Raw genomic sequence first — 25,217 nt, 5'->3', positions numbered from 1 at the left:
ACAACATATTAGTTACTTTCTCTTCCTAAAACTAAGTTTTTAAAGATTTGTAGTCGCAGCAGCTGTTGGCTATAACTCTAGGTGGAAATTATTTCATAATTCTTTTACCTTTCTCTTTGATAATGTTTTAGTTTATTCTGAGATGCTTGCACAAGCAGTTGAAAACAACATTAACACAAAACCCCCTGTTTAACCTTGTACTTTGTGTTATGAGTCTTTTAAAAATCTTTAATAAGAATTGTTTTAACAATTTCATTTTGTTGTTGTTTGTTTATACAATAATATGTGTTATACTATGGTCGTCGGGTTTTCATATTACAAATAGTTCAGCTGAGCTTATGAACTTTGACATTCAAAATCAAACGCTCGAAAGTAATAACTTTATTGGCCGTTATTTAATGGCCAGAAGTTTTAGAAATTTAAATGCTATTAAACAAAATTATCAAAACACTAAACATGGTGTGCAGAAAAACTTACATTTTATCTACTACAAGTGGGTATAATCTTTCATATGCCCTTACTATTCTAGTCTTTGTTATTTATAAAATTTCATTTAATATTTTTAGAAATGGTAAAGTGTTATTACAAAATTCTCCCAGCCTTCCAGCTGCATATGCAGCATATGCAAATGTCATAAAATCATGTGTAAATGAAAAAATTTCTTTTATTTTCCATGGCTGGACCGAAAGTTGTTATACCGAATGGGTGCCTCAATTAATAGAACGTAAGTTTCATTTCATTAATAAACAGAATAAATTTGTTTTTGAATAAAATGGAAATAAAATTTCCATAATTAATAATTATTCTTTATGTGTTAAATAAAACAATCTGTCAAAAGCCTGCTATAGAGTGGTCAGGGACGACCAGTTTCGTAAACATAAAAAAGTAAATTTCTTTTATTCTTTGAAGGTTTTTTTTATAAAACAAAAATAAATGTTAACTCTCACTCTCTTGCTTTTGACTTATTCGCTAGTGGTTAAAATGAAATAAATTTAAACAAAATAATTTTTTTTTAAAGAAAGATATTTTGTTTTTGTTTTATAGGTTTAACATTTCATCGTGGTGGCTGCATTGTTTGTGTGGATTATAGTTCCTGGTCTAAAAAATCCTATATTGAATTGTTGCAGAAGTTCGATCCTATAAGTGAGATTTTATATGAAGAAGTCTTGCAGTTAATACAAAACGGTTTTAATCCAAGCAAAATTTTTATGTTTGGTTTCAGTTATGGCGGTCAAATAGCTTCGAAAATTGGACGAATGTTAAAACCTCAATATAATATTAAGAAAATTGATAGTAAGTTTCGAAAACAAACTGTAGTTTGGATAAAAATTCACTTTTTAAAGAAAAAATATTTATTTTAGTAATATTTTCAATTTAAATGAAATTTGAGTTTTTAGTAAAAATGTGAATTTTAGTGGATATATGAATTTTAGTGAAAATCTAAATTTTAGTGAATTTATAAATTTTAGTAATATTTTTATTAGTGAAATTTTATTTTTTGTAAAAATGTGAATATCTAGTGAAATGTTAAAATTTTAATTTTTAATAGAAATATAAAATTTTTAATTAGTGAAAATTATAATTTTTGTGAAATTGTGAATTTTTAAACGAAAATTTTAATTTTTAGCGAAAATGTGATTTTTAACAAAAACATGAATTTTTAGTAAAAATATGAATTATTTAATAAAAATTTTATTTTTTAGCGAAAATGTGAATTCAAGTAAAATTCAACTTTTTAGTGGAATAGCGATATAGAAGTGAAAATGAAAATTTTACAGTGAATATATAAATTTTAGTGAATTTTTGTAAAAATTTAGTGAAATGTAAAAATATAAATTTTGAAATAAGTGAAATTTTAATTTTAAATTTTTTTAAACAAAAATTTGAATTTTAAGGAAATGTGAATTTTTAATTTAAAGTGAAAAGCGAATGAAATAGCGGGTTACAAGTGAAAATGAGAACTTTAAGTATGAATAAGCGCAATGTGAATTTTTATAAAAAAATATGAATTTTTTAAACAAAAATTCATTTTGATAAAAAAGTGAATTTTTATTAAAAAAAACCAAAATTAATTTTTATTAAAAAAAATTAATTTTTTTTTAAAAAATTAATTTTTATTAAAAAATATGAATTTTTATTAAAAAATGTGAACTTTTATTAAAAAATGTAAAATTTTTTTTAAAAAAATATTTTTCTTAAACAGTTTTAAAACATTTACATTTTAATATATTTTTCAAATTCTAGTTTGTGATATGGCTGGTCCCGGTTTTGACTTTATTAGCTATTTAAATCACAGTGAGGCGGCGGAAAACATTCAATGTTATTATACCAGTCTCGACAAGGGTTCACATTTTCACAGTTGCCATCAAAATATACGTCTAGGTCAATGTGGTTACACACAACCGGCTATATTAAGTCAACCCTATTTCAGTAGTCATGGACTATGTCCGCGTATTTATATAAATGCATTTGATTATCCATTTTATGCATTTCAAAAATCACCAAAATGGTGTGATAGAGGCAAAACAATAAAGAATTTACCAAATGGTTTTACAGTGGGCTATAGAGAAGGTGGTTATAAGTAAGTTTAACTTTTATTTTTTTGTAATAAATTAAATATTCTTTAATGTTTCTAAAAACAAAATAAAATTTTAATTATAGCGACATGATAGGTGACATATTTGTTCCTACCAGCATGAATTATCCCTATAATTTGTCGAAAAGGGAAATGATTTTGTATGAGAAGTATTTGGAAGGTACCTAAACAAGTATTTCTTAAAATAAGACTTTTGATTTGTTTGCTTCTAATAAATGAAATTTAAACTTTACTTTTAAAAAAAAAATTTTTAATTATTAATGTCTTTTATTTCGACTTTATATGGACTTTGCTTGAAATATAAGGCTTTTACAAAAAACTTGGATTTCGTTGCTATTGTTATCGAACAAGAAATCTGTTATATTTTTTCATAATTTCTTATAACGAAATGTATATTCGACTTCGGTTCTTGTAATATTTTGTTATAATAAAGGGCCGTGATTTAATTTTGCGTAATAATCCGAAATTAAAGGAAGTTCGGTCAAATAACTCAAACTTGATAAGCATTTTTCTCTCATTTGGGATTCTATAAAACGAAGTGTAGGCATTCGGTTCCTCGTTCACCATTGAATGACGTAATTAAGAAATAAAAGTAAATTCGAAAACGATAAAGTATAGAAACCCCAAAAGAATATTATGATTAATTTTTCTTGATCATGAATGTTGGAAATCCTATCCAAGTCTATAAAAAAATCCAAACAAATTATCATCAAAGATTATTCTTGAAAAAGAGAGTGTTTAAAAAAACTTCTGCATCACTAGAAAGAAGCTTCCATATACAAACATAATAACAGTAAATATGAATGTGTCTATTCCTGGTAGAGATATTTCATTTGTCATTTCTTTTTCACAAGCTAATTGGAAACACTGTCTGTTGCGGCTGCTACTCTATTAAATTCATAAACTAAAAAATTGTAAGTTTGTATATTATTATCCATCGAATAAACATGCACACACTCATTCGCATACAAAAACATTTCTGCTGTTATGTTTGTTCGTTACTGCCATATAGTAGAGAATGGTGATTATGATTCACCATCATCACCATCATTAAAATGAGAAATTGAGAAAAGCTCTTCGTCGTAGCCAAAGTGAACTTTAAAAGAAATAACCAAACACACACACACAAACGTATTCGAAAGAATTGGAAAAAAGCAAAAAAGTGAGAGCACTAGAGCACCATTCACCGTAGCTTTTGGAGAGTAATAAATATATACAATCATATTATGGCTCTTCACACGAAAGTTGAAACAATAACGATGAAGGAAAACCAACAACAACAACAACACCAATAACAACATTTAAATTCTCCATACACAATACACAAACATAGAGTGTGTGTTTTAGGTTGGAAAAGATCACATTGAAAGAAGGAGAAAATAAAACGTATCTAGTACAATTGCATTGAAAAAAGAGATGGTGAACACAACAACAGCAACAAAAATATGAAACCAACCAAACTAACTGACTGAACTGAACTGAAAAATAAAAGCTAAGTATGAAGTTTTACTGCAGTTGTGTTTTAGACCACGAAATGTGTTTACTTAAAAGTTTCGGCACAGTAAGAAAAGTGATATTTAAGCAAGCAGATCGGAAAACCTGTTGGGTGTTGGAAAGTGTTATTTCTTGATTTTTCTTTTTTTTTATTTGTTGTATTTTTTTGTTTGTTTGTCTTGTCTTGTTCATTAAAGTGAGTGGAATTTATTGCGCTCCCCCCATGTTGTTTCACAATAAAACAATAAAAGTGATTTGAGGACACATACAAATTAGTGGTATGCAGCAATAATTATAAAGAAAGAAAGAAAAAATATATTGAAAACAAAACAAAAGAAATAATAAAATAAAAATTAAATTACAAAAAAATATTATAAACGATCTGTATGTGATCAATCTAAATGGAATTAATAAATAAAGGAACATTTCATGTAAAAGTGTGACCGATCAGTGTGAACGTTTGCACAATAACAAAAAATATATAGTACCCTACATACACATAGAAAAAAATTACAATAAAAAAAGCCAACAAGAAATTAAGAAAGTGTACAAAAAGATATTAATTATAATTAAAATAGCTATAATAAAATAAAGTTACAAAATACCTACAAAAAAAAAACAAGTGAAACAACAATAGCAACAACTTTTCAAGGAATATTACTCTTTTTTGCGTTTTGGGCAGCAGCAACAACAAAAACCATTGTAAATGAAAGAGGTAAGTAGTAATCGCAGTCGTAGTAGATAGAGTAAGTTTAGTTAAGTTGAGTTAAGTTGTTCAGTATTAAAGTGAATAATTTTCTTTTATGTAGGTCGGGTATACATGTACGTATGTATGTATTTATTATTATTACATCTTTCTTCATCATACACGCACGCATACATAGGAAAAACATAATAAAAACTAAAACACGTACATACATATTTACATGAATTGTATTCGTATAAAAATATACACATTTATTACATACACACTCTCATACATACCTACATACAAACAAATATATAAACATAGATACATATATACGACCTTCACTTCAAGTTTCTTCTTTTAATTTGAATTTTTTCTCATTTCTGCGTATATTTAACATAAATAGTTTCTTTGTTTTATTTTACTTTATTTTTTTTCTGGTTGGTCTTCACAGAAGTTTTATACGAAAAAGTAAGACAAAAACAAAAAACCAACAACAACAACAATAACTATAAAAACAACAGAAATAAAAACAAGAAATATATACAACAACAAATGCTTGCGATAAATATTACCACTTTTCAAAGTTTCACAAAAAGCAACAACAACAACAAAAAAATAAAACTTACGAAATGTTTTTTGTTGGTTTTTTTTATTGTATTAATGCAATCACATCTCCCATACTTACACACTTATGTTTGTTTGTTATTTACGAACATTTGTTATGTTGTTGTTATAGCAGACTACGATGTCGGTCACATCGGTACCGATGAATACAACTAAATAACTATTACGACGACTACGACGACGACGTCGGACAAACAACGATTTAGAGCTTTTTGTGAAAGGCAGACTTTATTTAATCTCTGCGTTACTAAAAAGTAGTAGATCGATCATACACTTCTTAATGACAAACTTTCGAAAAGTTGTTGCTGCTGCTTACTTGCTTCGCTTCGCTTTGCTTACTTGCTTGTCTGCTTGCTTAGGAGGTATTACCACACAACTCAAAACATACATACACACACACACACACATACATACAAACATATGAATGTACTAACTCGTACATTCATAAGCTTATTGCTTTATACATGAAATATATGTACATGTATCCCAGCCAACCAAAAAGTGTTTAAAAAAGAAAACTTCTCTTCACGCATCTTTAGCAATTAAAATTTATGTTTGTAATGGTACATTAAATCTGTCTGTCCTTCAATCTTTTTTCCATTGGAATACATTTTCTTCACATCACTTAGGAATTGCTTAAAACTTGGCAAAAACCGTTCACCATAATAATTGATGACATTTCCCTAAACTGTCACCTTGAAACTTTCAAATATTTTAAAATGTAACCGAATTCCTACTTTTCTTATACTTTTATTTCAATTTCCTATTTAACCTTAACTTTCACTCTGAAATTGTGTTTTGCAAAAATTGCACTTTTTTGTAATATGAGTTTTATTCTTTAGGTCAAAGGTCACTCTTAAATATTTTGTAAATTTATTGTGAACTTATCTTAATTATGTATGTTTTTCACGTTAGAATGACCTTTGAACCACATACAGTTTTTAAGGTAAATGTTTGAAAATACAAAAAGAAATTATAGCCCAGAAAAATTAGGGGAAATTTAAATGATAGTTGTTACACAATTAATGGACTGTAAGCTAAGTTAGATATTTGAGGTCAAAGGTATTTTTATTTGCACTTCCCTTTTCCGAAACAAAAACAAATTCATTTCTTTGGAATAATGGAATGAAAATGAATTCTATTAAAATCGTTTCAAAGCAATTTATAGAAATTAAAAGTAAAAATCGTATATATAAGAGACTTGCATTGATTTCATTGCATTTGATATTTAAGAAATTTGCCAAACATCTCTAAAATCTTGAGATATTTTACATATATGATGTTTAAATAACTTGGCCATTATATCGACAAACATTTTATTGAATTTTAAAAACATTTTATTTTTTGTCTTATAGTGTAATCCGAGAAGCATTATCCGATAACCTTTTATTATTAATGAATACTTTTATAGAGTTTAATAAGATCAATAAATTTACATTAATATAGTGTAATAATTGATAAAAACAGTTTGCTTGAGTAGAACTTAGAAACAAAACAGCCTCTAAACTGACAAGACTTGAACACTATCAACCTACATCTACCTTTTAGCAACAATATACACAATTCGGAATGATTAAATAGATATTTGTTTTATTATTATACATCGACAGTATATTATAGGTTAGATCCAAAGTTTATAAAGTAATAAAGATTTAAAGAGTAATTTACGGAATCACGTCAGTAGACGATAGAAATTACTTGTGTCGGATTTTAAATGGATAAATATGAGTTTCCATTATCAGATGAGGGCCGAGGGAACTGTATGTTGTCATCAATTTTTTATGTTCCTATGACATGTTCCTAACAATGTCAAACTTTAAAAGTAAAAATTTCTATCTTAGTAAGCCAAAGTTCTCAATTAAAAAAATAACTTATTTTTAGTTTGGTAACGTCCGGTTCATAATTCAAGAGGAAAATTGCGCAAACATCAAAAATATCCCGAAAATCTTGAAAAAGACACATATATCCATAAAAGTTATATACTGCTCCTTGTGGAATGCATAGGACGGATTTTAAAATTCAAAAAATTTCTTCATCAATGACAATTTTTTTTTAACTTAACATATTAATGTTTATAATTTTGGTATTAAAATGAAAATATATCAAATTAAAAAGATATTTAATATGTTGGGTTTGCTGGGATATTTTAACTGCTCTTCTTGCATTATTACTAAAAAATTAAACACATACTTAGTTATACATGTCTATATGTATTCATATGAAAACGAAAGGTATGCCAAATACATACAACAAAAGAGAGCTGCAAAACCTAACCAGACCTAACATTTCAGCATTTCAACGAACGAGTCAAGTCAAAATAGAGACAGATTTTTTCGTTTTTATTTTCATTTTATTTTTTTTTTTTCAATAACATACTGGTGTGACGTACATAAGGCACATTGTGCCATTAACTTAAATACACATTTTGTGTTAAAGATTAAACTATTTTTATGGAGCCCCTCTTTCTATCTACACTTGAAATAGAAAAAAGAGGCATGTTTAAAAAGTTTTTCTTTTTAGACATTATTAAATGGTTTTATGTATCGTGTTGTTGTTGGTTCAACCAAAAAAGGTTTGCCATTACAGTTACAATTTCATAGATTACTTAATAAACATTGTGTTAAGAGTGTGTTGAATTTCATGTCTTTTTTGGTTTGAAGACATACATAGATACATAAATACATATGTATGGTTGTATCAATGTTTATATGTTGTATGTTTGTATTTGTATTATTATGTTTTATACTGCGTCTGTGGGGCTGACTGTCTGGCTTTAATATCTTTTACGCATACGTAATCGACTACTCGGAGCTTTTTCGTGAAAGGCATGAGTAGATTGTTGAGAGATATTGCACTATAAAACAGAGTTGTCAACTTTTTTTTGTATTCGAACAAAGGTAGTAAAAGTAAAATTTTCGAAAAATAGTTTTAGGGGTTAGAAAGGTAAAAATTTCACCATTTTATAAAATTAGGACGAAATAACTTATTTACATGTATAAACTATTAAAATTGTAAGCGGAAAAGAACTTGTACAATTTAAATCTGTATCTGTTAGTAATTTCGTTCTAAATATTCTGTATAACTATGACCTTATTTATAATAAAATACTATCTAAAGAGCTGCTATCTTTCCCTTATGGTAATTTACACATAAAAACGTTAGCAGCTCGTTCTTTCATTATGAATAAATCCACTAAAGATTAACCTTTAATCATTCATTCCGATTTGAATGTTTTCGATTCAAAATTTAAAGTGCTTTCATTCTTTTTGTGGATATAAGTTTTACTTGTTTAAAGAAGAAAAATACGGGGATAATTCTCCTTTCGATCGCAAGAGAATATTTTGTTATTTTTAAAGAACTAAACGACGGATATAATAACACTTTCAATCGTATTGGAAAGCTGTGAGAGTGAGCAATAACTTGTCCCTGAAGATTAAACGATCGACGATCACTGACTCAAAATTATTTCCCAATAAAAACACTATAAAAAAAATAAAACGCTACTAACTACGTACACTATTGTTGTAGATAGAAAGAAGTTAAACGGAAGAATAAGAGAGTTTTTGTAAGCTTTCGTTAAACTCTCTAAAAATGAATAGATATGTATATGGCTGTATGTTTGAATGTATATGTGCAAAGAAAAAGCTGCCATACTTCGCAATAGCTAGAGAGACAGACATACAGACAATGAGTGGCAACATTTTTAGCGAATCAAAAGAGCATGCGCAAGTGTATTAGTGAAACTGAAATGAATAAAAATAAAATACCACACTGCTGAATGTTATTTTGACATTAACTTTTTTTGTAATAATTTCATAAAATACTGAAAGAACTATTGTTGTTGTGTAATTTATAAGTTTTATTAACCATCGATTCAAGTTAAGAACGCTTTCGATTTCATTGGTAATTTAAAATGTTTTACAAACTATAAATAAATTAAGAAAATCAATAAAATAAAAAAAACACTTTAAATGCAAAGTATACTCAATTAACAAGGGTATAAATTGGTTGCTAAATTAAACGATTGTTTCTCTCATCATAATGATACTCCTACAAAATTCTCTTTGTTCAAATCTACCAGTATCTATGTGTGTTTATATTTATGAATGTTTGTGTGTGTGTGTGTGTGTTTATATGAGAGCTTACGAAGAAAGAGATGTAAACCATTTTTAGAAAGTAGTTTTGATCAAGTCTTAAAATATAATAAAAAAAATAAAATATACATACGTACATATATACAATATGAAAATTAAAAATAATAATTTAAAAATCCAAGGCCTCTTACTATCTAACTCTTACTACTAACTTAACTTTTAGTTAACTTGTCTTATGGCGTACTTTTTTTCTGTTCAAGACGCCTGAAATGACTTTTCTGTAGCTAGATTTTATAAAGTCTGTGCGCTTTGCTTATGAATTTGTTTCTTTCATTTGGCAATTTCATTTTAGGTACCGAGAATGTTGATGTTGCAATACAGCAAACATGGCGAATGTATTCTTAAAGAAATTGGAGCTGCATTTCGTGGAGAACATCCCGCTGATTTGACAATTGTCTGTGAGAACAAAGTGAAATTACACGCTCACAAATTGGTTTTGGCAGCAGCAAGTCCCTTGATAAGGTAATTTAAAACATTAATACGGTCCAATTTACCATCTAATTCTAAAATGTTTCTTTTTTTGGTTATTTTTTAAGAAACCTTCTGGAAGATACTCAACTATATGACTGTATGACGACAGTGTATTTCCCGGATGTAAATGCCACATATTTCAAATTCTTATTGGACTTTTTGTACTCCGGCCAGACCTGCATTACATCACGAGATGTCAATTACTTACACGATCTACTCCTGTTGTTACAGATCAAATCGGATAACTGGAAGACAACTGATACGACATTGGCTGGCAGTGGTTGTGGTGGCACTGGTACCTGTTCAGATAGCGCAAGTAATCAAATTAATTCGAATAGAAAACTTTCGGATACAGTCGAAAGTCCCGATTGTGAAAAGAAGCTTAAAAGTGAAAATTGCAGCGATATAAAAAAGAGCCCTCCATCATCATCCAGCTCCGAGAAAAACATATCCGAAGAAAATGAAGACGACAACTTGAACATTGACAGCGACAGCACAGCAGATTTGAATAAAAATAAAGATACAAATGACATAGACAGCCTTTCAGATGCAAATAACATTAGTGGCCTGAATCCGGTTAATTTATCTTTGGGTATACGCACGAAATCAGAGCACAGTATGAAAAATATATTCCGTGGCAAAAGCAGCTATTCACCAGACTATGATTCACTCAATATTATGGAAAGCGCCAAGCGCAAAACACTTTTCTCTGACTCAGCCAAGGATTGTCTTAAACCACTTTCAGATCACGGAGACCTAAACAGTTCGCCGGACAATTACGTTGTAACGCCACATCGAAAACGGCGACCCGGTTTCCATTCCTCGCCCAGCCACAAGCCTTTCGTATCATATCAACAAAATCTGCTTGATGAATTCCGTTCAGCTAAATCGTCCCTTTCGCCAATGACCGGCTATTTGCCGGAGAAAAACCTATTACTGCCACTCGAAGAGAGCGTAATCAACCCGTCTGACATTTTGCCTCAAAATCGAAATTTACTAGAAAAAAACATATCCCGACATGACAGCCCTGAAAAGACAGTACAACTGCCACCACAATTGGTATACCAATGGCAATCAACGCACAACTCGAATATGTCCTCATTATCTCATCTACAACCTGGCCTAACATCAATTTCAGAGATCAACCTGAGTCTCGAAGGCTCCAGCAATCAAAACAGCCCCAACACAGGCCTATGCAATAACACGCAGAACTCAGTGCGAGAGTATCGTTGCGAGTACTGCGGCAAACAGTTCGGCATGTCCTGGAACTTGAAAACCCATCTTAGAGTTCATACCGGCGAGAAGCCCTTCGCCTGCCGTCTCTGCATAGCGATGTTCAAACAAAAGGCCCATCTATTAAAACACTTGTGTTCAGTTCATAGAAACGTCATCACCACAAATGGCAACGACAATGACACCCGCTATTGTTGCTGCTTCTGTTCAATGTATTTCGAATCAGTACAAGAGTTGGTCCGACATTTGTCTGGCCACCATAACAATTTATTGCTAGCAAAAAATTTACGCGATTAGTACTTTTACAAAAACAAACAAACAAATAAAAAATTGCTCTTAAATATACATATGTATGTATGTATATAACACCTATATACACATTCAAATATATATTTATGCATTTTGTTAATTTTAACATTTCCATCTTCTTTTCTACTTTTTTTGTATATTTTACACTTTAAATTTTACATCGTATACATGATTTTTTTATTATTATTATATTATTATTATTTTATACATATTGTATGATGTATGTAATATACTATAAATTGTAATACAACATTCAAATTTTAAATATTAAAAGAAAAAAATACAAATGAACATTTTTTACATATTTTGTTATACATACAATATTATTTATTGTATGTAAATGGAAATTTGTTTTTTGATTTTATTTTTATTATAAAAACATGAATGAATACGTTTAGTTTTATTCGTATGTATATTTGTTTAATAGATAATAACAGGTAGTATTTATTTTTAATTGAATTGATTATTTTAATTTGTATTTCTTATGATTTGAAAAGCCACCTGTATAAACTGAATTATTAAAAAAAACCGGATTGTTTATCAAAAAGATTTTTTTTGAATAAAAATATTATTTTTCTTAAATTTTAACTGAATTATCTCTATCAAGCTATAACACACCAGTCAAAAACTAGGGCTAGAACAGTTAAGATTTGCAATTAAAAAAAGAGACATTATAACGAACTCAATAGTTACTTAAAGCCATCACGGAAAACAATTAATTTAACAATGTTCTGAACTCAAATATGTTTAAAAAATATTCAGATTATACCGAATAGTTTGGTTAAAATTTGTTCCCAAAAAAGTTTGGAAATGTTTTCAATAAATTCCATTTAAAAATCTAGCAAAACACTTTGAATTCAAAATTTGTTTAAACTTGTAGACGTATGAGTATTATATATTAAATATAACTCATACGTTTTGTATTTTTTCCCCTTTAAAATGAAATGCTCGACAAAATTTTTTAGGTTTTTGTATTAAATGCATTAAAATTATTTAAGTCAAATTAGTTAAATTATATAAAACAGCAAAGTTCGCTTCTAAAAAACTTCACAGAGAAAAACATAAAAGTGACATCTTGAGAATGACTTCAGAAGTAATGAATTTTAAATCAAATAAAAAGGACATCCCTCCTATGACAAGCCTGTGTTAAAATCAACACTTTTTCAGTCAGGTCTTTTTAGCAATTCCATGGAGTAATTTCTACTTTATTTTCACTTCTTTAAAAGATCCTTTTATGCTGGGGAGTTTAGTGTAATGATATTGCACTATACCAACGTTTTTGTTATCAGAGGCGGGAGCAAAAACCTCCAATTCGTCATTATCATAGATTGATTATCAAAAACTTTCGAAAATTATCATATTGCAGTGTACAAGGCACACAGAATTGTTTTAAATGGGATAAGATAAAACTTTATTAGATATGACAACCGATATCTTTTCAATTAGAGGTTTCACCAGATAATGTGACAGTAAAGTTTAGCTGCATTGTAGAATATACCTTGATTATATAGTATGATTTACCAGGTTAAAATTTTGGCTATTTAGGTGATAGACTAGCAAGAATTGTTTTATATTTAAGGAACTTATAAGGCTATAGCATTTATAAAACTTTCGAATTTTAAAATTAAAGTTTAAAGGGCCTTCGGAATCTTCTAGCGATCTTCTAGGTAAGTATACACATTTATAAAACTAATTAAGGTAAGAAATATAGCAAAGTTAAAAAATATAAAAAGTATTTTATTTCTTTAGGAATTATCTCTGTTTTTAGCCTTTTCAAAGACATTAACCTTAAAACTGTTATAGGCAAAGAGTTCTTTTATCTTGAAACTGTTAGCGGCAAAGAGTTCTTTTATAAGGAATTAAGCTCTCAGAGTTTCTGAATGAGATTACGTACGTGTTAAGAGAGTACTTATTCTTCATCTACTTAAAAGTTCTATTGGTCATTTTTTGGTTTTCTCTCTTTAACAAATGTAAGAATATGAGAGAAAGCACTTGATCTCTTCACTGAACTAATTAAGCATAAACATAATTTATTTAAATTAAGGAAATATATTATTAATTGTCATAAACTCTGCTCTCAGTCCACTATATGATATATATCACAAAGTTGATACTATATGCTTTTTTAAATTAATATCTTAGGGTTCTATTAGTCGACTTTCGAATAATAGAACAATCGACTTTTAGTCGAAAATAGACGAAAAGTCGAAGTCGACTATTTTGTTCCAAAAAAGTCGATAACTTGAATATCGTTTGTGAAAAAAGTCGAGAAGTCGTAAAGTAGAAAAAAGTCAAAAAGTCATACGTAGTTAAAAAAGTCGAATAGTCGGAAAAAGTCGAAAAATCGAAAATAGTAGAAAAAAAGTAAAAAAAATAGTCAAAAATTTCGTCTTTTAACTAAATGCAAAAAATCGAAACATAGAAATAAAAGTTAAGACAAAAATAATTTTACTTTAAAATTGTGTATTTTTTTTAAATTGTAAAATATGCAACACTGTTTGATAACAGTGATGTTTAATACGTACTATTTGTACACTATACAAAATTTTTCAACCCTGCTAGTGATGTTAAAACATCATTAGAAATAATAATAATAAAAAATACGATAAAATCATACTTTCAAGCAGAGAACCAATAGTCATTTATAAAATTTGTTGTGAAACGGTTGTTGAAAGCAAATTCTGCTGTACGTTGTAGGTGCGTTAAGTATTTGTTTGTGTGACTGTGTGTGTGTATATGTTTCTGTGGGCTATATTATTTATTTCTTAATATCAAACTTGTGATTTTTTTTTTAATAAAACGTTCACTGGTGAACTTACTAAAGCGGTGAAATTATATTACTTTCCTAACAAAAAAAATGTAAAGAGTATTTGTTAAAGCAGCAACATATTAAAATTTATTAATTTTAATAAAAAAATATAACAAAACAGATGATGTCATCAAATAAAGTGTATTAATATAATTATAATATAAAATACGCACCCAAATCCCTTGAATTAAAAAATATATATATAAAAAATATACAAACATTTATATAAATCTATAAACATTTAATTGCTGCTGTGTACAATTGTTTAATATTAATAATAACAAAGATATTTGTCGGTGATTTTTTTATAAGCAATTATTGCAATTTTTGTCTACTGGCAACAAAAACAACACATAGTTTAGAAAACTAACAACAACAATAACATACAATCCATATGGATGGAATTTTATATTAATTTATACAAATAAATTACGATTCGAATACATAGGTATATACATATGTATGTATAAACTATGTACCTGTTTGTTAAATACAGATTTCCAATAATAGATTTGTTCCAAAACACAAACATCTGATACTAAGAGATTTATATAGTTTTTGTTCGGTACTACATATGTACGTAGTAGATTGGTATGTAGGGTACAAATTAAAACAACAAACCAACAGAAAGTTGTAGTTTCTTCTTGATTTTAGCCCCTTAAATGGAAAAACGATTTCTCTTTATATAGCTTGCTCTATTTAGCGACATTTACTAGCTGGACTGACAAAAAAATTCATATTCAACATTAGTAGAATGAATATTAATTTTTGCCAAAGTATGTCTGTCTGTCTGTCTTTCTTGTCTTACTGACAAACATAACATGTCATTTTAAAATGAAATGGTTTTCTAAAAAAAATTGTTCGTGTAGCCACTCCTCAAGGTTTAATTAAAGTTTTCAGGTAATACTCATGTACATACGTATTAGGTTTAAGTATTATTCATCTTTTGAGTACCGGGTGTAGTTAATTAATAAATTTTATAAATTGTTTATGTTTAAAGAGTTAATAATACAAAGAGATTATTATTCTTATTGTTTAGAGCGGTGTCAGTATATAAAACAATCATTTAAGAATGAAAACGTAAACAAAATAGTATTATTGAATACCTATACATAGGTATATAAAATATATATATTACTTATACAAACATAATTGTGTTATCATTGTTTTAATAAAAAATATTACTTCGAGAAAGTAGTGCTGTTATAAATTGTACAATATTAAGTACTTTTTAGTTTAAAAAGTGTAAATTTCAATTTTTAAAAATAGGTTTTAAGAAAAAAAAATATATTATTTACATATGTATGTATATGACAAATCATTTTTGTTCAAAGGAAATTGTGTTGAAAAAAATGTATTTCAAAAAATAATGAAAACAGTAATAAAATTGCTCTCAAAATTGGGCAAACAACTCTTTTTCTTTAAAGCAAACAAACAACAAAAGAAACGATTCATGGGGGAAAAATACTTTGAAGGCTTTTATATAGAACCAAAAAAAAAAGAACTCAATTTTGTATATAAAATACCTATATTTTCAATAAGAAAATGCGTCATGTATACAGTGGTGGTCAGTTATTTAAGATAAATACATATTGTGAATTTTAAATAAAATATCATTCGAGAGATTCTGAAAGCCGGTATATAGAGCATATGGTCTTTATATAGTTGAAAATATAACCAACTTTTCCCTATATTTCATATAGACGGGCTCTTCACACGATCACACTTTACATAAGTATAACGAAAAAGTAAAATGAAACGACCCGAGTCATACTCGGCAAAAGATTGTCAACCCATCGACAGCTGTATCAACCGAAAGTTTTTTCCCCAGGAAAGAACTATCGGCCACAGTCGAACTGTTACAATAACAACATAAGTATAATGAAAAAGTAAAATAAAATTCAATTCATAAAACAAAAATGAGAATAAAAGTTGTATATTTTATACATTTTTTGTGTTTAGACGATTGATATAAAACAATAACAAAATAAGATGGAAACAGCTGTTTCACTTTTTTTATTTCTACAAAAAAATACATCCCTGATCTTGAATCATTTCAAAAAAAAAGGTCATACGTTTGACAAATTTTCCAATTTGCATTTTCTTTCAATGTATTGTGTTTACACGATCCCATACGTACATTTTGACACATCATATGACTTGTGTACTCGTGTGAAGGCAGCCTAAACGAAATATTACAAAAGCAAAACACTTTAAAATTCCTTATTTTAAAGTCGATAGAATAGACAAAATAAACAGAGGTATCTTCGCACTGTTATAGGTCGTTTGAAATATGGACAAAACGAAATAGCTAAAATTATAAACAGACGTGGTCAAAAACGTAAATTTTGAATGTTTGCAACACGATTAAAAAAAAAAAAACTCAGTTTTTTTTAGAAAAAGGATAATGTTGAAAAAAACTAAAATAAAAGTATGTACCTCAATACCTCGCCACCACTGTATATTGCACGTTATAGCCACTATGATTCATATACATTTCTAAATATTTACTTTTAGTTTTAAACAATTTATGTTTTAAACAAACAACAATTCTATATAAATCTTGTTTTATATACGATAATTAAAATATTAATATAATTTGTAAAAATTTAAAAAGATATATTAAAGACATTGTAAGTTTTTTTTTAATGACAAATCTTTAGCTACAAATCAATAATAACTTTTAAAATAGCAAAAAAAAAGAGAAAAGTTTTAAGCAGATACACTGATCTCTTACAAAGTAATAAATGAAAGCAATTAAAAGTCTTGAATGTGCATATATAATCATGAGTTTGCATAAGTTTTTACAAATAACTTACTACGACGCTTTTTAACCACAAATTGGGAATTTTTTTACTATTATTTCAATATGTTAATAAAGTTAATTATTTCTTTTGGTTAGAATAAAGAATGTTTTTTTTTTCATTGAATAAAAGATGAGTGTTTATTCAATGAAAAAAATGTTTCATTTTTTTGGAAAATTGTTTTATTTATGAAACATTAAATTTTTGGTGAACAATTTTATTAGTTTCCTATGAATGGCGTAATAGTACACTTCGACCTAATCACTCTGGTTTCCTAAACCGAATCAGTTTGTCGCACGAATATAGGAATCTATCTTCCGGATGTTGACTTCCGATAGATCCGCTAAATCATGCAGAAAATAGCTACCTAGCAGACCCATTCTGTGATCAGCTAGGGCGAGACAGTGACAGAGGAAATGAGTTATAATCTCTTCTTCCTCCTCATCCTGGCAGCTCCTGCAGAAGTCGTTACTGGGTAAGTTCAGTCTTCTTGCATGGAGTCCGAAAGACCTGTGACCAGTTACCACTGTCGTTAGGTTCCGTGGATTAACTCTCGGAATGTGTAAAAGGGCTTGGGATCTCTGTGTGTTGTAAGATGGGCACATGGTCCTTGCCTGTCTACAGGTGGATTAATTCGATCATCAGCATTGCGCAAGCTCATATAGTTTTTCACGTATCGAGCGTTTGCAGGTTGAAAGCAGTACGACAATAAGGGTCGTTAAGACTCTTAAGGTCTTACTCATTAACAAAATGTTATTTCATAAAAGGTTTATAAATCAAACCCCCTTATTAGTAATGAGGTTAATATATAAATATGAAAAAAAGTAAATAAACAAAATATTTAATTTAATTAAATGTCAACAAAACAATAATTTTTTAAGTCCATTTCTTAAAAACAAACTCAAAAAAAGACATGTTAAAAAATCATATGAATTATTTAAGATATATGTTTTGATAACAATAATTCATAGTGTTTATTCGGGAATAAATATATCAGAAATAATAAACGATATCGAAATGACTCAAATGAATAAAAAATATATTAGATTTCTAACTGGAACCGAAAGTTTTTCTTTAGTTATTAAACTTATTTTAGATATACGAATCTAATTAAAATTAAAATGTCAGACAGAAACTTAGACCCAAATATGACAATTTTTCTTAAGCAAATGACAACTAATAATGACTGACATTAGCTAATGAATTACATAAATTTTAATTTTAAATGAAAACTTCTCACGCAAAGAACTTTCATACTCATAATTACTTCATATGATTTTAATTCAACACTATATGTTTGGAATTTTAAAAAAAACTGCTAACAAGCATACAACTAAACTGCTTATGGAAATTTACACCTTAAAATCAATTAGCAGTTCTTTAGTTAGACCCAGAAATAATAAATAAAATTTAAATTTTATAATTTCAGAATTATTTCATAAACCCTAAACAAAATGGATGAAATTAAAGGGTTTTTTAGACAAGCCGGCAAAGAGTTCATCAATGCTGCCGGTGATGCAGCCATGGGTGCTGCCAAAGAAGTTATGGGTTCGGTTATAAATGAAATTTTTATTAAAAAAGAGGCCGAAACAAAAAGAATATTACCCAGTATTAAGAATATGAAAGTGGTAAGTTATAGTTCTATTAACAATTTCATCAAATAATATTAACTCATGCTCCCATTCATTCTAAAAAAAATTTAAAGATTTCAAAACGTAAACGATTGGTGGTATGTACTAACTAAAAAAATCATTTATAAATAATATTTACATAAAAAATTAAAAAAAAAAACACACTCACACACTTTTTATCATGGACATCTAATTGTAATCCCTACATTATCGATTAGTAAGGTAACAAACAATATGATCAAGGACATAATTATTATGTCGATGATATCAAAATTATAATAAATAAAACTTTGTTTTAAGTACTAGGAATAACATTTCTTGTTTTTCTATTAAACTAGTACTTAAACAATAGATTGAAGAATAAATGTTTAAAAGAAATTCCCTTAAATCTTTCAGCTTGGTGAAAGACCCTTGGGTAGTTATAGGCCACAAACTGAAGTTCAGGATTTTGAAACAATACGTCGTCAATGTTTAGAAAATGGTTCTCTATTTGAAGATCCTCTATTCACGGCTAGCAATGAATCTCTAATGTTTTCCCGTCGTCCAGATCGTCATATTGAGTGGTTAAGACCTCATGTAAGTGCTTTACTTTTGTAAATCATTTGAACTATTTAATGAATTTCAAATTTATTTTAGGAAATTGTCGATGATCCACAATTCTTCGTAGAAGGCTATTCTAGATTTGATGTGCAACAGGGAGAATTAGGCGATTGTTGGCTTTTAGCTGCTACTGCAAATTTAACTCAGGATTCGAATCTCTTCTTCCGCGTCGTGCCACCAGATCAAAGTTTTGATGAAAGTTATGCCGGCGTCTTTCACTTTTGCTTTTGGCAATATGGCAAATGGATTGATGTGGTTATAGACGATAGACTGCCTACATATAGAGGTGAATTAATGTATATGCATTCAGCAGAGAAAAATGAATTCTGGAGTGCTCTGCTAGAGAAAGCTTATGCCAAGTAAGATCAATATCTCTTTAGTGGTAAACATTCATATTGATATTTTATTCTTATTCTAAAGATTACACGGTTCTTATGAAGCCCTTAAGGGAGGTTCAACTTGTGAAGCTATGGAAGATTTTACGGGAGGTGTTACTGAATGGTATGATTTGAAAGAAGCTCCCTCCAATCTCTTTAACATTCTCGCCAAAGCTGCTGAACGTAACTCTATGATGGGTTGTTCTCTAGAAGCCGATCCCAATGTTTTAGAAGCTGAAACACCAGAAGGTCTTATTCGTGGACATGCCTATTCCATTACCAAAGTCTGTATGATTGATATTGTGACACCAAATCGCCAGGGCAAAATACCCATGATACGTCTACGTAATCCTTGGGGTAATGAGGCAGAATGGAATGGCCCCTGGAGTGATAGTTCCCCTGAATGGCGTTATATACCTGATGATCAGAAACATGAAATTGGTTTGAATTTCGATCGTGATGGTGAATTTTGGATGTCTTTCCAAGATTTCTTAAATCACTTTGAACGTGTAGAAATTTGCAATTTGTCTCCTGATTCCCTAACGGAAACCCAACAGAACGATGGTAAACGCAAATGGGAAATGTCCATGTTCGAGGGTGAATGGACAGCTGGTGTTACAGCGGGTGGTTGTCGTAATTTCCTTGATACATTCTGGCACAATCCTCAATATGTTATCTCACTGGAAGATCCCGATGAGGAAGATGATGATGGCAAATGTACGGTTATTGTGGCATTGATGCAAAAGAATCGCCGTTCTAAGCGTAACTTGGGTATGGAGTGTTTAACTATAGGTTTTGCTATTTATCATCTAAATGAACGCGATTTACAAGTCCGTCCCCAGGGCTTGAGTTTCTTCAAATACAAAGCTTCTGTGGCACGTTCACCACATTTCATTAATACCCGAGAGGTAAATTCAATGGTTTTTTTTTTAAATTCCATAAAAAATTTATTATATTGTCTTTTGTTATAGGTTACAGCGCGTTTTAGATTACCGCCTGGTCATTATTTAATTGTACCCTCCACCTTCGATCCTAACGAAGAAGGAGAATTTATTATTCGTGTCTTCTCTGAAACACAAAATAACATGGAGTATGTATCTTAGTTGCAAAATCTTTTGCTTGTTTGTAGTTGTAGTTTTATAAATGCACATATGTATGTATATATATATATATATATATATATAATATATATATATATATATATAATATAATATATATATATATATAATATAATATATATATATATATATATATATATATATATATATATTATATATATATATATATATATATATAATATATATAATATATATAATATATATATATATAATAATATATATATATAATATATAATATTTATATTAATTACTGTAATATTTGTTACACTTTTATTTTATTGTATTAAATAACATGTTTCGTTGGTATTAACAAAATTATCAATTATTTTTTTTAATGGGAATGCAATTTTGTAGTTGTTATCGTCCTTATTTAATGAGTTTTTATAGCTTTAATAGACATATTGTTGGTATTAATTAAATTCAAATTATTTTAGAGAAAACGATGATCATGTGGGTTACGGAGATGCTGACAACGACATCAAACCACCAGTAAGTAGTACAATAATATCTTATCCCTATAGATTCAGAGAGATATATGAAACTATCACAGTGTGCTATAGATTTTCTATGTTTCAATTATTTTTAATTAAAAAATTGTTTATTATAGCTTTATCCTAGTATGCCTTCACCAGTGAAACCTGTTGATCCCCAGAGAGATGCCTTACAACGACTTTTCAATAGTGTTGCTGGTGCCGATATGGAAGTTGACTGGATGGAATTGAAACGTATTTTGGATCACTCTTTACGTGATGGTAAGTGTATCGTGCGATCTTCAAAGATATGTATGTAATAACTATAACATTGCATACATATGAAAAGGAAGTTAAATACGTTTACGTTTCGTTTTTGTTATATTTTTTTAGTATCATTACAAAAGCATAAATATGTCCAATTCATAACTGAAACTGGTTCTGTTATAACGTTAAAAAAAAAAACGTTTAACACATAATTATGCTAATTAGCAGCCTTGATTGCAAACTTTTGCAAAAATACCATAAACAAATAACGTTTAATTGTGATTTGAATATTAATAGAAAAAATACATTATTTGTTGTTTGTGATAATTTAAAATATTTGCCAAAAACTTAAGAATTTAAACCAAAAGTTATAATTATACAGAAAACCATTCCCACACAGCCAACAGTTGTGAATTGGAAAATTATATTTTAAACAAATAAATATTTATGCAGTTATGAACAGTAAAATAGAGAAAACGGTTCTACATTTAAGATTTAAATTAAAAACATTACGAAACTTGTAAACGGTACAAAAAAAACCAAAGACAAAATCCTTATAGACCAAAATGACCAGAAAAATAACCGATATATCTATTCAAAAATAAGATATGTCGTTGTCTCATATTTTCCTTGGTAAAACGTGATACTTTAAAAACAAATAATTCACTATAAACTGTAGTTGCCCTTTTAATCATTTTATAAACAAAAAATACTTTCCACATTCAATTCATTTTCTTATTAGCACTTAGCTAGTAGAGTAGAACCGATGTTAGTAGAATAGTAATGGCATTTTATTGTTTATAACATTGCATAAATACTTTTATATATGGGTTTTTTATTAAACTTATTTAAACACCATCATGTTATCATGACTCACTCTCATATACAAAATTTAAATGCATAAACCTTTGCAATAACTTGTATTTATAATTAGTGAATCAATCATTTATCTCACAATATCTTCTTAATGCTCCCCCACCCCACTCAACTCCTAGTAGCTTGGTTTGATTTTTGCATGTTTAATTAAATGAAATTATTTTTGATTAAGTTTTAACAATTATGTTTTGTTTTAAGTTTTTGTTTCCTTTACTCTGAATTAAAACGTAGTATGTATTTAAATAGTTTTATAGTAAATAAAATCAATCAATTTTTTTTGTTTTTTTGCCAATTCTTTCACATAATCCAATATTAAAATTAAATATATATATATATAAATACATACATATACATATAGATTTGCCCAAGTCGTCAGATTTTACTGCACAAAATATTAGAGAAAACTATGCGCCTTTGTCCAAGGAAAATGGTGAGGGACCAAACAATAATAATACTACCGAACTTGATGGTAATAATATTGTGAATACCATCATTTCGTTGCTATGTGGACTTTGTAATAAAAACAATATTGACGAAATGCTTGGACTTGATGAGCAAAATAATACTACTCAACGTCTGGTGGATCGTAATGCCACTGACGACCCCAATAACACCGGTGAGCTACTTCGTACTTTTAGAAAACAGATGCATATTATTATATACATTTATTTTATAATTGAATCCTCCTAAATTATGGTGTTGGCTTATATTGTTTCATAACATTTAACTTGAATCCAATTAAGATTTTGGAGTTTATCAAAATGACAAAAACCATTTTGTTTTGAAGCCAGGATAATGATATCTTTAAATTATAGTAAAGCTATGAAAAAATTTAATGCACCACTTACCCCCTTTTATTAATATTATTGCAGTGATGATGGCTAGTCCTGAGGGTTTCTCCAAAGATGTTTGTCGTGCCATGGTAGCTATGTTGGATGCAGACAAGTCGGGTAAATTGGGTTTCGAAGAATTCGAGGCTCTTTTAACAGATATTGCCAAATGGAAGGCAGTATTTAAAGTATACGATGTCTATCAAACTGGACGTATTGATGGTTTTCAATTACGTGCTGCCTTAAATTCAGCCGGTTATCATCTTAACAATCACATTTTAAATGCCTTGGCACATCGTTATGGTACTCGGGATGGAAAAATTGCATTTGATGATTTCCTTATGTGTGCTGTTAAAATTAAAACATATATGGGTAAGTTTTAAAGAAAAGTTATTGATATGTATGTGTTCTGAAAAAGATAGATATTAGTTTATTTTCCACTTAGACCAAAAGGTCCATTTACTTTAAGAGTCAGGCTTACATATTTATCAAATTACATACATATGTATGTACATACATATTTGCAATAACCACATGTTATTTGATTAAACCTAGAATACTATAAAATATACATATGTACATACCTATGTATGTTTTGCATTCCAGCCCGGAAATAAGTATTTGTTTTCCAACAAGAAACTGTTTATCTAACCACAAATCCAACAAAAATTTCAAATTTTTTTTTTGCAATCTTTTCATTCATTTACTATTTAGTAAAAAAAACGACGCCATTTTTTATTACAACTTGCGTCCGTACACTAGATAATTTTATTTTATGTTTTTTATAGTTTTTCTTAAAATTAATAAAACTTTTTCTTATCTGCTTACTTTTTAGATATTTTCAATGACAAGGATACGGAGCATACCGGAACCGCTACCTTTACTATGGATGAATGGATCGAAAGTACAATTTACTCATAATTTTTCAAGCAACGACTTAATAAACTATTACTGTATTTATTATTTTACTCGAAATATTTTCTTTTACTCGTATTCTCTAACGTACACAATTATAAATGTTATTAAAATTTGTATTCATGTTATAAACTGATTGGCAAAAACACTATTTTATATAAATATATAAACACAAAACAAAAGAAAGCTTTTCTTAACAAATTTTTAGGCTTTAATTTTTACCGCACAAAATAAGTAAACAAACGCAGCACCTACACACACACACACTTGATTATAGTATGTGCACTGTATTATCCTAAAAACAATTTACAGTTAACACTGACAATAGTGATGCCACTTTATTGTGAAACTAATGCAAAAAATGTCGTCCATAAATGAATCAAATGTAAATACATAAATATTTTATTAAATAAACATATTAAGCATATTTTTTAAATAGTTCGTTAAATAAATAAATATTAAAATATACATCTTTTATTACTACAAAATTGTAATTAATTGGTTTAAAAATATCACAGATATATTTGTAATTAAAATGTTTATTAAAGTTTTCTTAAAAATTATAATTAATTAATATTTTTTTGTTAAAATGTTATCATTATTTTTAATTTATTTTGAAATTTTAAATCGTGTAATTAAAAAAAAATCAAGTTTCCATCCCTGAGTTACCAAATAGGATAAAATGTTGCCAGACAGAGAGAACACAGTAATGTTTTTCTATTCATATGATGTTCCCACTAGACATAAATTTCACAGCTGATCGGGTTGGTAAGTCAAAATATAAATGTACATTTATGTGTACCACCTGTTAAACAATAAACTTTTTTTGCTTAAAATACCAAAATATTTCTAACCCAGTAAATTTAAATTGCACTGTATATAAAAACAACAAAATGTTGATGCATGTTTCATCAGTAAAATAGCTGAAAACTAAGGGGATTTTTTTAT

The 25,217-nt window shown here is 28.4% G+C and overlaps 4 protein-coding genes across 6 annotated transcripts in view; 3 read left to right on the top strand and 1 right to left on the bottom strand.

Annotated features, from left to right (window-relative positions):
* Positions 1-23,506, bottom strand: part of LOC111677049 (alpha-catulin) — a 55,523-nt gene extending 32,017 nt beyond the window's left edge. The window contains exon 1 of the mRNA XM_046953505.1: positions 23,373-23,506. The gene's annotated coding sequence lies outside the window, so the exon portion shown is untranslated. The remainder of the gene's footprint in view (positions 1-23,372) is intronic.
* LOC111677030 lies at positions 11-2,818 on the top strand. The gene is made up of 5 exons (XM_023438057.2): positions 11-493; positions 567-724; positions 1,045-1,293; positions 2,245-2,581; positions 2,662-2,818. Exons 1-5 carry the CDS (start codon positions 210-212, stop codon positions 2,762-2,764), a joined length of 1,131 nt encoding a protein of 376 aa, XP_023293825.2. The 5' UTR covers positions 11-209; the 3' UTR covers positions 2,765-2,818.
* Positions 3,538-11,617, top strand: LOC111677024 (transcription factor Ken). The gene is made up of 3 exons (XM_023438048.2): positions 3,538-4,805; positions 9,852-10,021; positions 10,096-11,617. Exons 1-3 carry the CDS (start codon positions 4,797-4,799, stop codon positions 11,558-11,560), a joined length of 1,644 nt encoding a protein of 547 aa, XP_023293816.2. The 5' UTR covers positions 3,538-4,796; the 3' UTR covers positions 11,561-11,617.
* Positions 14,167-24,737, top strand: LOC111677008 (calpain-A). 3 transcript variants are annotated; one of them, XM_023438033.2, is made up of 11 exons: positions 14,167-14,269; positions 18,615-18,813; positions 19,213-19,392; positions 19,453-19,775; positions 19,837-20,701; positions 20,765-20,883; positions 21,346-21,400; positions 21,519-21,663; positions 22,883-23,140; positions 23,397-23,726; positions 24,190-24,737. In XM_023438033.2, the coding sequence occupies exons 2-11, from the start codon at positions 18,640-18,642 to the stop codon at positions 24,273-24,275; spliced, it is 2,535 nt and encodes an 844-aa protein (XP_023293801.2). In that variant the 5' UTR covers positions 14,167-14,269; positions 18,615-18,639; the 3' UTR covers positions 24,276-24,737. The 3 variants fall into 3 exon arrangements, with proteins under 3 accessions (XP_023293801.2, XP_046809455.1, XP_046809454.1); XM_046953498.1 differs by lacking the exon at positions 14,167-14,269 and adding an exon at positions 14,386-14,431; XM_046953499.1 differs by lacking the exon at positions 22,883-23,140.
* Positions 24,738-25,217: the final 480 nt, after the last annotated feature.

The sequence above is a fragment of the Lucilia cuprina genome, chromosome 6 (assembly GCF_022045245.1).
Source record: "Lucilia cuprina isolate Lc7/37 chromosome 6, ASM2204524v1, whole genome shotgun sequence".
In the NCBI taxonomy this organism is placed as follows: domain Eukaryota; kingdom Metazoa; phylum Arthropoda; class Insecta; order Diptera; family Calliphoridae; genus Lucilia; species Lucilia cuprina.
Note: the sequence above shows the minus strand (reverse complement) of the source record. Positions and strands in the feature narration are given on the sequence as shown.